General features: G+C 45.1%; 1 protein-coding gene across 1 annotated transcript in view; it reads right to left on the bottom strand.

Annotated features, from left to right (window-relative positions):
- ME3 (malic enzyme 3) overlaps positions 1–14,823 on the bottom strand; it is a 128,478-nt gene that overhangs the window by 17,819 nt on the left and 95,836 nt on the right. Inside the window, exon 8 of the mRNA XM_054973609.1 lies at positions 2,088–2,197. Within this exon, the coding sequence (XP_054829584.1) occupies positions 2,088–2,197 (110 nt within the window). The remainder of the gene's footprint in view (positions 1–2,087; positions 2,198–14,823) is intronic.

The raw sequence follows: 14,823 nt of genomic DNA, 5'->3' as shown, positions 1-14,823 counted from the left end.
CCCAGGAGAAGCAGTTCTGAAGTTTTGGCACTATGACTGAGGAGGCCCTTTCCTGGGCCTCACATGGTAGGGGCACCTGAAGCAAGGCCTCCTAAGATGATTGGAGTGGACTAGTAGGTTTATATGGGAGAAAGCGTTCCTTAAGGTATGCTGGTCCCATATAGGGCTTTAAAGGTCAATACTAGGACCCTGAATTGGGCCTGGAAGCAATTTGGGAGCCGGTGTAGATGGAACAAGGCTGGAGTGATGTGGTTCCTATGACCTTCTGGCCGCAGCATTCTGTACCAATTGTAGCTTCTGGACAGTCTTCAAGGGCAGACCCAAGTAGAGTGCATTGCAGTAATCTAATCTAGATGTTACTACGGCATGCACCACAGTGGCAAGATTTTTCCCACACAGGAAATGCTCCAGCCGGAGCTGTCGAAAGGTGCCCCATGCCGCTACTGCCACCTGTTTATACAATAGGAGAACAGGTCCAGCCACACCTCCAAACTATAAACCTGCTCCTTTAGTGGCAGCACAATCTCATTCAGAACAGGAGATATCTCCATTCCTACCACACTTCAGTACAAGGAAGAAATGCTAGAAGGTCTGTGTGGGAACCGTTCTCAAAGGAATGCGTAAGAACAGGCTGGCCAGGCGGCTAAAAATGCACTTGCAAAAGCGGCTGTTCACAAGGCTGATACAAGGAAGGTCAACATTGGAATGTAAATCAGTTGTCAGTGGTTTAAGATTAAAAACTCTGACAGAAGTGCCTTTAAAACTGCATTTCTGCCAACAGCAGGGGATAAGTTTTTAGCACCTGGTGTGAAATTTGTCCGAGAACTTCTTCATTGGTCCCTAGAAAGGACAGACCAGCAATGGGTCACGAAGAGCTGAACACACCTTACAGAAAGAGGAGACTATGGTAGTTCTGCATGACCTTATCACTGGAGATCAGCACCACACTTGGGGCCAAGGAGAAAGCTCATCTTCTTCCTTCTAGGTGTGCAGTAATTGGCGCCGAAATCAACATCTTACATAAGCTTTATAAAAAAATAATTAGGGCCGGGATGAGCTAACGTAGCACATCAAATCCCAAGAAACGACAGGTTGGATCTCACAGATGAGTTTTGCTAGCAGTGATACTTCCCTGGTGCAAAATGCTCTTTTCAGTCTCTCACAGCAGAGGAAGGCTCTGCCTGCCGGGGGGACAGTGCTTCCGTGAGCAGAACGGGTCCTTGGGATCCAATTATGATGAGATGGGCACGAACGCAGCTCGTTACCATGTTTAGCACATGCCTCCTCTCCTTGCATCCCATCCTCCCTAAAATGCAAGTAAGGATTCCTAGCTGGAAACAAACTCCAATTTCGTTTGATGTACATATGCAGACACCTGGCTGAACTGGAGCTTGTTCACTCCCCCCCCACCCCCGCCAAAAAAATCTGGAGTTCTATATCTGGGTTAAACCACGGATGTCACATCTCAGAAAGCTGTTTGGTTTGTTGGTTTGCATTGCTTTCCAGTTCTGTGATCCTAGTCTCATTGCATTATATATTGGATATCCTGCACTGTCTGATTGAATTGTTTTCTATATTTTGTTCTCTGCCTTGAGTTTCAGCAAGAAGGGTGAATGAAGTAAGTAATCAAATCAACCAACACTAAATCTTAGCTTTTATGGGAGTAACACTCCAATTTAGCCAGGCACCTGGATACATACATCACTGAGGACTGGAGTTTGTTTCATATCAGGAATCCTTAACTGTGTACCATGTAAGAATGGAGGAGAGAGACATGTGTGACCATAAGCTATGTCTGTGCTCCTATCAGCTTAAATGGAGTTTGTTGTCGTGTCCAAATGTAGTTCAGGTGGCAGTGCTGCGCATCCCTCCGCTAACTTACTATAATCTCAACAGTGGCTCACAAGAACACACAGTGTGACTGACAGAGTCAATGCAGATGAACTTTGTGCAAACCATCTGATATTTTGGTACCTGCCATCTCTTGCTGTTACTTCCAATACTTCCTGATCAGAGATGGAGAGAACTGCAGGAACTTCTCCCAAAAAAGCATAAGGGATTTTCTAGCCAATGTCGACATCTCTTACCCTGAATGTCGTCGTTGAATGTGCAGTATCGGTTCCGGTATTTGTTGAGAAGTCGGAACGCGTTGGCATTGGCAAAGTCTTCAAACTGAATGAGGCAATTCATCCCATACCTGGATATTAAAAAAAAAAGTGTTTTGAGAGGATGCCCTTTTATTGGTACAAGGAATGTTGTAAAAAGACCGGCCACTTTTAAACTTGTCTTTTTTCCAGGAAGAAATAGTCAACCGTCTTCACCAGGAACTCATTCTAGCCCAGTGCTTATATGGACTCAATGAAACAGGGCTATGGCTCAGTGTTAGAGAACCTGCTTTGGAGGAAGACGTTCTCAGGTATCTCTATCTGACAGATCCTCAGATAGCAGGTGTCAGAAAAGACTTTTGTAGTGAGGAATGGCTGCTGCCTGCCAGTGCAGATAATCCTCAGGTAGATGAGCCAGTGGTCCAGCGTGGTATAAGGTAGCTTCATACGCAGGAGTTCCCACCATGTTTTCCCTTGGAAATTTAGGTGCATAGCGACTCAGTTCTGATCAGGACCACGAAGGGAGGAAGTTTTAAGTTTTCCACTGTGCTGCCTTCCTGACCTGAAATAATCAAATAGGGTAAACAGCAGCTCCCTGGGGCTATTTCAGGTTGGGAAAAGGAAAAAAGTGGTGGTGGGGAGGCTTAATTCCCACAGTCTGATTGGGATCGAGCCTAATTTTTCCACTCATAGAACTCAACATAAAGTTGAGCTAAGACTGGCCTGTCATTCAGGTTCTGGTCTCAAGCAGCCTTAGGCAAGGCTCTCTCTCTCTCATTGTCCATATATCCGATCTGCATTGTGCAAGCCTGTTGTTTGTTTTCTCGTGTAGGCTTCAGCGGCCTGGCAATCTCAGATCTCAGGTTACTTACCAGCCGGGTTATCTAGCCTATAGGTATCCATGCTAAGATCACACCTGACTGGGGTTGACTACTACACTTTGCTCTATGTGGGGCTGCCTTTGAAGGCTGTTCAGAAACTACAGTTGATTGAAAAGGCAGCAGCCACATTGTGGGTATAGATTATAGAGAGGGTATCTCACCAGAGCTCGAACAATTGCACCAGCTACCCATTTGATCCCAGGCACTTCAAGGTACTAGTTCAGACCAGTAAATCTCTACATAGCCTGGGACCAGGTATCTTACGGACAGCCTACTAACCAATTAAGATCACCTTCAAACGTGATGTTTGCTGCTATCAGAGACAAAACCTTTTCAGTCACGGCCTTTTCCACAGCAGTTAAGAGGGAGTCTAGTTTGTTGAGTTTTATTATTGTAGACTGTTATGCCTGACTCTGATTTTTATCTCTTTGATCATATTTTCTTTAAAAAAAACGGTTGTGTTTTTTTATTGCTTAATTGCTCAAATTATTATCGTTATTATTATCAACAGGGTTGGATCCCATGGAAAGTTTCCACTTGCACAACAGTCCTTGCAAAAGTGGAAGCACTAAAACTACCTCTTGCTTTCTGCTTCTGCTAAGCGAAAGCAACTGTGTGCCCGCTTAGTTTTCCATGTGCGCAGGAGACAACACAAGCTATTTGTTCTGATACATTTTCAAAACCAAATTCAATGAAATCCCGAGAATCGTGAGTTGTACATTCCCTTACTTCATTTATACAATGTTGCTTTGTTAAAAACTATATTAATGCTCATGTGTTGCTGCACCTGCTGTACTACATTTTCATTTCTGCGAATGCATTGCTTGATCCAAACTATTATTTTATACAGTAACAGCTCAATTTATAGCACAACGTATCCTGCTGTTTTGTTTCATATTTGTTTTGTTTTTAATTTTTGCAAGCCAGCTTGGGAGATGTCTTTGGGGCCTGTGTGTATGTAAAGTGTTGTCAAGTGGCATCCGATTTATGGTGACCCTGTAGAGTTTTCAAGGCAAGAGATGTTCAGAGGGGGTTTGCCATGGACTGCCTCTGAATAGTGACCCTGGACTTCCTTGGTGGTTTTCCTTCCAAGCACTAATCGTGGTCGACAGTACATAGTTTCCAAGATCTGACAGGATCAGGCTAGCCTGGGCCCTCCACATCAGGACATTTCTAGGCATACATAGCATTAAATGAAACAAATAAATATGATAGAACTTGGGCAGCCAGAAGAGGTTACAGCGTACAGCACAACAGACCTCTGCCCCTGTCCTGAGAGTGCTTATTGGCAAACACGAGCGGCTCCCCAAAATACAGAAATCCTCTGCCCTCGACCATTCGTTCTCAAACTGTGTTCAAATGAAAACTGCTTAAAAATCTCCAGGCGGGTAGCCAGATTAGTCTGTGGCAGCAAAAACAGTCTTCCGATGCCTTAAAGACAAATGAATTCCAGCATAAACTTTCATGGCCTTGAACCTCTTTTCATTAGATGCAGGCGGTGGTTTCCTCGCTAGAAATCGCTGCCGAGAAGCTTGTTAGGGGAATGCAATTTAGCTGCAGAAGGCTTCTAAATTACATATCTGGGAATCTGATCACAGGTCTCTGGTTTTCTGTGTAGTTTGGCCTTAAGGTCTTGAAATGCAGCTCTCGGGTGCCAGTGTTTGTGCAGTGGCTGGTCTATATTAAAAGAAGGAAAAACGAACACCCTCCTGAGATGCACCTGAACGAGCAGTAATGGGAGGAGCCTATGGAACCGATACTCAAATCATGAGCATGCACAACAATCAAGCTAAGTTAAAAAAAGGGGGGGGGATCAATGGCCACAGTGTATTAAAAATTATATTGCCTATGGGACTCTTGGTGTTGCCAGGAAAGTTTTGGCGCCGAAACATTTCTTATTCGTCCACTCTGGGTGTTGCCTGAGAAATCTGATGTGAATAAGCAGAACACATCGAGGGCTTTATAATCAGAAACTGACCCGACACGTCATACCTCGTTGGCGCTCGCTGCTGCTCAGGCCATCGAAAACCCCATTCAGCGAGGTTCTCAAAAGGACCCCGATCTTTTGTCCGCCTGTCTCGGATGGGGGGATTTTTTGCTGATATTTGTTAAGCATTTTTTTCAGTGTTAAAAAGTGTCTGTCAGCATAGAGATAAAGGGAGGTGCATTTATGGCCTCTCTATACATATCTGGACAAGCAACTCGGTAATGTTTCCGCAGCCGTCTTCAAAGTCATCCTTCATCTCATTCATTCTTCAGACAGTTCTTTCAGAAGCGTCTCATGAGACATGTTATAAAAAGTTCCCCTTCCTACAAAGAGCATCAAGACTGCTTGGATTCTACAATGCCTCATGCTCCACAAAGCTTTGTGTAGGTCACTTGATCTTCAACAGGAGAGTTATGACTCATAATTGGATTTCACCCATACTGAAGGTGAGCTGCCCTAGAGGCACCACCATAATTTCTTTGAGTTTTGTTTGAAGTTTTAAATGAGGAGGTGAAAAGAGAAGGAAAAAAACAGAGAAGGGAAAGACTGGCCTATGGCAGAAGAATTAAAAATGGGTCTTAAGGTAAAAATGGCTGTTGATGTCAGGTCTGAAAAAAGGTGAAAAGCACAGGCCAAGAACACGTGCCCCCAACCTTTTTTGAGCCTGTAGGCACATTTGGAATTCTGACACATTGTGGTAGGTGCAGCTCCAAAATGGCTGCCACAAAATGGCTGCTACAGGAGGAGGGGCCAGCCGCAAAATGGCTGCCACAGCTTTTCTTCAGTCACACAGTGAAGAGCATTGCTCTGTGGAAGTATCTTCTGCCAAAACAATGTTTTTAAAAATCTGCACAGCCAATCAAATCTCCAATGGCCAATCAGAAGCCATGCTTGGCAAAAGCCCTGCCTGGATCTATCTACTTTCTAAAAACACTTGGTGGGCACTAGGAAAGGTGTCACTGGGCACAATGCAACACGTTGGGGATCCCTGGCCTAGAACTTGTAGATGCGCACAAAAAGTTTGAGGTTGATGTATGGGCCTACTCTAAGCCTACGAAACCACTAGATTCTGATTTATTTATTTTATTTATTTCAAATTTGTACTCCGCCCTCCCCGTAAGCGGGCTCAGGGCGGATAACAACATATTAAAATACAATTAATACAGTTAAATTTCATATTCATTAAAAACAACACATTTAAAACAAGATGGTGGACAGCCTTCACAGGGAGGGTTTTATACAACCCTTTTTTCCAGGCCGGCGGAGGCCCAGACTCAGCCATATGCCTGGCGGAACAACTCTGTCTTGCAGGCCCGGAGAAAAGATAGTAAGTCCTGCCGGACCCTGATTTCAGCAGACAGAGCATTCCACCAGGTGGGAGCCAGGACCGAAAAGGCCCTGGCTCTAGTCGAAGCTAGGTGGGCCTCCTTGGGGCCAGGGACCACCAACAGCTGTTTGTCCCCTGATTGGAGTGTCCTCTGGGGAATATATGGGGAGAGACAGTCCTGTAGATACGCTGGTCCCAGTCCGCACAGGGCCTTATAGGTCAATACCAAAACCTTGAATCTGATCCAGTACTCCACTGGCAACCAATGCAGCTTGCGTAAGAATGGTGTTATATGTGCCATTTTGGCACTCTCGTAATAACACGCACTGCTGCATTTTGTACCAGCTGTAATCTCTGGGTCAGGCTCAAAGGCAGCCCTGCGTACAGCGAGTTACAGTAATCTAGCCTAGAGATGACCGTTGCTTGGATCACTGTAGTCAAGTCACGGGTTGACAGGTAAGGGACAAGTTGCCTGGTCTGCTGCAGATGGAAAAAAGAGGACCTGACAACCGCTGTGGCCTGTGCCTCCATTTTCAGGGAGGCATCCAAGATCACCCCCAGGCTCTTAACCCTTGGAACTGGCACTAATGGTGCCCCATCGAGGTCCGGGATCCGGAGTCACGAACCTAATCCCCCGTGGCTCAAGTACAGGATCTCCGTCTTCGTCGGGTTCAGTTTCAGCCGACTCTGCTTCAACCAACCAGTCATGGCTGCAAAAGCATGTTCCAGGACATCTGGGGCTGAGCCGGGCCGGCTGTCCATCATCAGATACAACTGGGTATCATCTGCATATTGATGACACCCAAGTCCGAAACTTCATACCAACTGGGCAAGGGGGCGCATATAGACGTTAAACAATAAAGGAGAGAGTATTGCTCCCTGTGGAACCCCGCACACCAAAGGGTGGCGGGATGACAATTTCTCCCCAAGCGCCACCCTCTGTCCCCAACCATGGAGAAAAGAGACAAGCCAGTGTAAGACAGTCCCTCGTATCCCCACATCGGCAAGGCGGTGAGTCAGAAGATTGTAATAGCTCCAGTCAGTGGTAACTCCTTTCCTAGTTGCTCCGACTGCCCTGGTAAACTGTTCACACCGCAGGCACTGACATTTATGGAGGGAATATCTTTCCCTCTAGTAGCCCTTGTTACATATATTCCTCTCAACTGGTACTCCCTGATGTCTCCTGAACGATTGCCTTAGCATAATGATACAACATCCAAACATGTTGTAAGCTTCCTAACTTACTCGTTTTAAGCAGACTACTAAACTATAAAAAGCTAGACCACATTTAACCGGTAAATATTATTACATACATATTCTTAGAGTCAAGATAGGACCGTGGAGAGCTATATCCACAGCTCAAGATCCGGGGGTTGTAATGCGTCTGAGGATTGGTCTGTTCCCTAGAATGTTTATCCCAGGTCTGGCCAATCCTGAAATCTCATATTGCCTGCCAATAGTAGGAAGGCATGTTGCAGACCCCAATTCCCTTCTGTGCCTGGCTTTGAGCCCATGCAATTTACAGCAGCTTGCCCCATTTCCTATCCCGAGGCTCTGACCTAAGCCACAGTGACAGACAAGTAAGAAAGGAATTTTAAAGGCATTTTCCTGCTTCGAAGAATCCAAACGTGAAATCTTTTAGAAATCCCGATTCAAAAGCAATCGGTCTCCTGCCAATTTCTGGAGAGCTACAAAGGGAACATCCCCCAGCAAGGCTTGCTCCGACGGCCCTGGTAAAAACTCTTCACACCGCAGGCGCTGACATTTATGGAGGGAATATCTAATGTCCAAATTCCTCCTGGAATTTGCTGCTGACTGATGCATGTTTCAAAGAAAGAGGGATGCTTCCCCCAGTTTTCGCCTCCTCGGTCATGCTTGTAAATGGGAAAGGGCAGCTTTGCTTTGCACGGTGGTTCCAGCAGAACGAATGACTAATATGGCAGGCATGCGCGTGGACGGGGAAAATAGCATGCATTCTTAACTAGCGAACGATGCAAAGATCAGCAAGGAGGAAAAAAAGAAGAAATTATTAGGAAAATAAAAGGTCACCTGAACAAAGCCATCTATTTAGACATCTACCAAAGATTCACTCCATGTTAGGCTCTACCACTTCAAACTACAAAGTGGCAGAACTCGTGATTTCTTATGTGGAAAGCCAGCCCATCAGAGAGAATAATTTGTCAAGGGAGGGTTTTCCTTTTTTTTTAAAAAAAAAATGTGGAGTAGCTCTTCAGCGTTGTCTGAAGTGGCACCGTGTTCAGGAAGGACTATACCATTTACTCTTTCTGCATGGCCCACACTCAATGCAATTTGAACGGGCACAACTCACCAAACATTAGACACAACAAAAGGTTAGTGCTCATCAGGGGTATTTCGTAGAAAAAGAGCTGGAGGAACTCATTAGCATGACTCATTAGCATATGCCACGCCTCTTGCCATCACTGGAAGTGTGTCATTAGTATAACTGCTTTGCATATGCCACACCCCCTGACATCACCTATCCTGGCTGTTTTGGACCCAATCCTGGTCATTCAGAACCGAAATCGGGCCCAAAATGGCAAAAAGGGGCTGAAAATGGCTGAAAAGGGGCCCAAAATGGTCAGGATCGGGCCGCTGCTGAGTGGGAGAGTGATCCACCACCTGTCAGAGGCTAGATCCAGGCCATCTTGGCCCCAATCCAGGCCAAAACAGGCCCAAAATGGCCGAGAATCAGGTGGGTGGGGCCACCTGCCATGTGACCTCTTTGGGGAACTGCCGGAACTGCGTTCCTGTGCGTTCCCCCTCGAAATGAGCCCTGGTGCTCATGGAAGTGGTAAGCCTGCTCCTGGCCTGAATCACTTCACACTGTGCGTGTGTGTGCATGGGTGTGTGTGTGTCACATACTTAAAAATTCCCCACATACAGAAAACTAGCACGTCATGGAGGTCAGGCTAAAACCTTCCTTTTCAATATCAAGTCTTCCACATGCAGGGAATCTATGTGCGCAGAGCAGCATTCAGTCTATGCAGAGGATTCAATGTGCAGAGGAGCTTCTGCAGTCTGAAGTGACACAGCCCAGTCAAAGTTCTACTAGTTGCCCTTTGTTCTGCTGAGATGAATGGGATTTATGTTAATCTCAACTAAACCCACTGAGAACAACAGAACGGGACTGAGTCATTACTAAACCCTGCTGGATAGTACTCAACATGGTTGGAGTATTTGAGACTCTGGTCTTCTTCAAGGGATTAATAATTCTCACAACGGGCCTTTCCTACATGCTGTGAAAAGAGGGAAGAGAAGGGATGGGAAAAAGCTTAGGAGGAGAACAATGAACATATATGGAATAAAATGAAAAGCAGGTCCCTTGCTGTGGACTGAAGCAGACAGTGTGTCCTTTAGTCTGAAAAGGTAAAACCTACCAAATCCACTTCCTTGAGAATTTTTGCAAAGTGGCCAGATCTTATATATTATCTTATATACCAATATCCAAGTGACAAAGATCTGAGGATACTTAAATCTGGAGATAGGAGTCATGAATGGACAAAATGGATCTTCCTACACACCTGAAAACTGCCCCAGATTTGCAGAAAAATTTGAAAGATTAAAAAAATACATGGGAGGGGGGGGGATTAAAAAAGGATCAAATGATAAAAGGAATGCCTGTAACTTTAACCAGATGCTCTCCTTAGCTGTTGCTAGACAACCATAAAAGTTCAGCCAGTATTCCTGGCTTAGTTTCTGTCAGTAAAAATCAGGGGAAGACCCTTTCTAGCCTTCTGACGGATGACTCGTTGGGTCCAGCCCTGAATCAACCACAGGGTGACTTGCTACCACATGACTTGCATGACTCACCCAGGCCTAGCTGCTCCCCACTGTTCAACAGCAGCCCACACCACAAATGCCAGTGTAGTGTAGTGGTTAGAGTTTCAGAGTAAGACCCAGGAGACCCAGGTTCAAATCACCACTATACGGTGGAAGCTCACTGGATGACTTTGCTTCAGTCACACGCTCCCAGCCTAACCTACTTCTCACAGTTCTTGTGAGGATAATGGAGGCAAAGAGAATGATGTAAACTGTTTTGGGTCCCCATTGTGGAGAACGGCAGAACATAAATGAAGCAAATTAAGAAAAATAGATGAAGATGGAGAGAAAAAAAAGTTGTTTAGTGCATTTGAAGGAGAGAAGGACATAGGGATAGGTGAAGATACGGAGGCTACCAGGAGGAGAAAAAAAGGAATGAATAACTCATGGAATGGCTACCACCTTATGGCACTGCCCAAAAGAAAGGTTCACCATGCCTTCGATCAGTTTGTAACTGATTTACGGAGTGCAGTGCTACAAGATGTGATGATGGCCAACAAGTTTTAAGAAAGGTTTAGACAAAAGTCATAGTGGACGAGTCTACCAACAGATATTAGCAACGATAGATAAATGGAACCTCCATGTTCAGGGGCAGGTTCTGAGTACCACAGGTGGGGATACACATGAGTGAGATGTGGCCTTCATGTCCTGCTGGTAAGTTCCTCGAAGCTTCAGGCTAGTTACTTTTGGAATCCGATAACTGAACGAGGACCTTAGATCTTCTCTAATATGTTTCTCCCTAAGACCGACTTGTGAGTTTCCTGGAGATATTTGGCTGGCTCCTCTTTATTTCATGGATTGTTATGCCGCCTTTCAATCCCATAGAGCTGATTTTTTGAAACGGCCGTTGGTGAAAGAACTCAGGTTCTTGTTAGGCTATTTTTAAAAGGTCCTAAACCTAGCAAAAGGTCCATTAAAAACAGATGGTGCCATTAGTCCACCAGCTCAAGGTCTGCACAGATGGTGCTGATGCTACCTCTTGAGGAATGGGAGATCTTCCGTCTGGGGCCAGCACTGAAAAGGTTCTGCTCTGAGTGTCTGCAAAACTTTTGGTGTGACAAGGCAAGTCTTATTTTCTACATCTGTGGCTTTTGGGGTGGAGTTCATCAGAAAAATAGAACTTACATATTGTACTGTCCTGTTCAAAACACTTCACACACGCTACCTATTTTGAAGTTCCTACCTTAACCCTGTTAGGCAGGTTGACGTAATTATCAGCATTATTTCTGGAGCATGGCTTAGGCTGACGGAGAGGCTTGCTTCCAGATGCCTCGCATGTTCTCAGCAGAAGTAAGCTGAACTGGATTAACAGGTGTCAGGACCTAACAACATACTCCTCCGCTGGATCCTCCCTAGGTCTCTGTGATCAAATGTGTATGGCAAGTTCCATGCTCCCAGGAATGTGCAGGCCTAAACTGGATCAGGACCACAGCTAGTGTAGCCAGGCCCCCCCCCAACGTGGTCAACAGTGGGTGTTGGAGGAGGGGCAGGAACTCATTGTTTTTCTCACTGGGAAAACCTAGGAGTACCCCATCAGTGTACCCAGAGCCCCCAAGAGAGCAAGTAATGGCCCCCAGGGCTGTTTCAGGTCAGGAACAGGATGTGGGGGGTGCATAAGCCCCCTCTCCATGAATACCATGGATACAGTACAACAACAACAACATTTGATTTATATACCGCCCTTCAGGACAACTTAATGCGCCCAGAGCGGTTTACAAAGTATGTCATTATTATCCCCACAATAACAAACACCCTGTGAGGTGGGTGGGGCTGTGAGAGCTCCAGAGAACTGTGACTCGCCCAAGGTCACCCAGCTGGCTTAAGTGGAGGAGTGAGGAATCAAACCCGGCTCTCCAGATTAGAGTCCCACACTCTTAACCACTACACCAAAGTGGCTCTCAGGGCCAATGCATGCCAGGGATTCAAGCACAGAACGTGTAACATTGGTTCAAAACGCTGTGGCTCAACTGTTATAAGGAGCGAGCAGGAGCATGAACATCACTCACATCCTGCAGTCACTCCACTGGCTACCTATCAGTTATCATGCTCAGTTCAAGGTACTGGTTATCACATACATGGCCAGGGCCCAGAATACCTATGGAAGTGCCTCCCTCCCTATGTTGTTCTATAGATCCAGAGGAGTTAGCTGTGTTAGTCCATAGCAGCAGAATAGTAAAGAGTCTAGTAGCACCTTTAAGACTAACCAACTTTATTATAGCACAAGCTTTTGAGAGCCACAGCTCTCTTCATCAGATGCATGTTGTATTTGATGGAGAGAGCTGTGGCTCTCAAAAGCTTATGCTACAATAAAGTTGGTTAGTCTTAAAGGTGCTACTGGACTCTTTACTGTGTTCTTCTATGGCAGCTTCACTCATCTGAACAGGGTCTCCTGCAGGTGCCAGCCTGCACATGGGTGAAATCAACAGCAGCCCATACATGAGCTTCCTCTGTGGTGGCCCCTACCCTGTGGAACAGCCTGCCTGAAGAGGCCAGGGCCGTTTCCACACGGCTTACCTTGTTCTGGAAAACAGCGAAATCTCGCACGAAATCATGCAATTGCGTGAGAAGATGCAATAATTGCGTCTTCTTGCGAGATTTTGTGCGAGATTTCGCTGTTTTCCGGAACAAGGTAAGCCGTGTGGAAATGGCCCAGGAGAGCCCCTGCTCTCCTGGCTTTCCACAAACGATGCAAAACCAAATTAATCAAAAAGGCTTTTAATTAGATAGGAGGGCTGTATTGTAGCAAGGGGGTCTCAGATGTTTTGAGAATGTTAGGGACCATAGACTTCACCACTATGTTGCCTTACGTACTATCTGTTGCTTTAAATATGTGCTCCTATGAGCTACCTGTGCTTCATGTTGTTTAATGTCAGTCCTAGAATTCAGAGGAGTTAGCCGTGTTAGTCTGTAGTAGCAAAATCAAAAAGAGTCCAGTAGCACCTTTAAGACTAACCAATTTTATTGCAGCATAAGCTTTCAAGAATCACAGTTCTCATGCATCTGACGAAGAGAACTGTGATTCTCAAAAGCTTATGCTGCAATAAAATTGGTTAGTCTTAAAGGTGCTACTGGACTCTTTTTGATAGTCCTAGAATTGCTTCTGCTCTGTTTCTGCATTCCTTCAACTCTGTATTGGATTCTTGCTAATGCCATGTCTTTGTAAATTTGTATTTATTTACTCTATGTCATTGTTTATGGAAATATCTTTAATATTGACCGTACTAATCTCACACTGTGTAATCCGCCTTGAGTCTCAGAGAGAAAGGTGGACTATAAATGACATAAACAAACAAACGATCACATATTTGATTGTACAGACTGGGGGAAACACACAGTTAAGCCTTCAGCCATTAAACTACAGCAGTTCAAACTGATTTAACTTCCTGCCTTGCTTCTAATTCTGCACTGAGGACATCATCGTTTGCTCTGGTTTCCAGTGAAGCTCTTGCTGTTACTGTACAATTTTGGTGTTAAGTAAATATTAAGCAACGGTCTTCTTAGTGTTTAAGTTGCTTTTCCGTTTCTCTCTCTCTTTTTCCGCCTTCCTCCGTTTAAAAAAATGTTGCAGTGCCTAGGACTCGGACCTTTCAGAATTTCCTGCCTTCTGGGGAAACAGCTCTTGTTTTCCCAGTTATCCCTGGGCAAAACGGGCTGTGATGTGAAAGGAAATAGGAGAGAGGAGTTGACAGTTTAATGAGACTTCAGTGACAGTAAAAGTGTGGGAGTGAATCAAGTAGGCTTGCTCAACTAGCCCTTGAGAAGTGAAGAGGTGATGTTTTGAGACAGGCTTATGTGCCAGCATTTTCCGGTATCTGGAGGCAGAGATGGACAATACTGTCCACTGCGACCAAAGAGGGGATGTATGGCTCATTCATATTTACTTGGAATGAAGACCCAAAGAGATCCATGGTGCTTAACATCATGCAAAGCACACATGGAATTGAGCAAGACAGCCAGGAGAGCATCTAGGTTTAAATATTTGGCTGGTGAAACAAAGTTCCAGCAGGAAGCTTGGTGCGCTGGGTGCTTACAAAGAAGAGGGATAGATCCATGTGTGAGTGCAAACTTGAGACTTTGAAGGTTCTGGCTTTAATATTTAAATGCCTGAAACTTTTAGATACCATCTATCAATGGAACAAGCTTCCTCACCTATTCAGATTTTCTAAATGGGATTCTGCCTTCATACAGCAGCTCTTGCAAAACAAGGTGCTCAAAAAGCCAACTCCTTCAGCTCACAATGCCCATTTTTTTCTCAAGAGGAGCACTCCATCATATATCTAATTCTGAAACATGATTTACAGGACATGATCAACAGACCCACAAAAATGGAGCTTGGGGCAGTTTTTTTGAAAACAGAAGTAAACCTAGAAAAGAGCAAGAGTCCAGCAGCACCTATAAGACTAACAAAATTTGTGGTAGGGTATGAGCTTTCATGAGTCACAGCTCACTTCTTCAGCCTTTTCTACTGCTACAGACAGACTAACACAGTTATCCATCTTGTTCTAGAAGTAAACTTGCCTCCAAAATGGGAAAACCGCCTTAGCTCTACTCATAGCAGTATGTTTGACGGTACCCCCCAAATTCTGCTGGTGAGCAAATGTAATAAAACTGGCTCTCTAAACTCTCTAAAAGTTTTCGAGTTTCTTTACCATTAGTTTCCCTGAGGATTCCAAAGTGCACTGT

Source organism: Eublepharis macularius, chromosome 3, assembly GCF_028583425.1.
Source record: "Eublepharis macularius isolate TG4126 chromosome 3, MPM_Emac_v1.0, whole genome shotgun sequence".
In the NCBI taxonomy this organism is placed as follows: Eukaryota; Metazoa; Chordata; class Lepidosauria; order Squamata; family Eublepharidae; genus Eublepharis; species Eublepharis macularius.
This window is presented reverse-complemented; position numbering and strand designations above follow the sequence as displayed.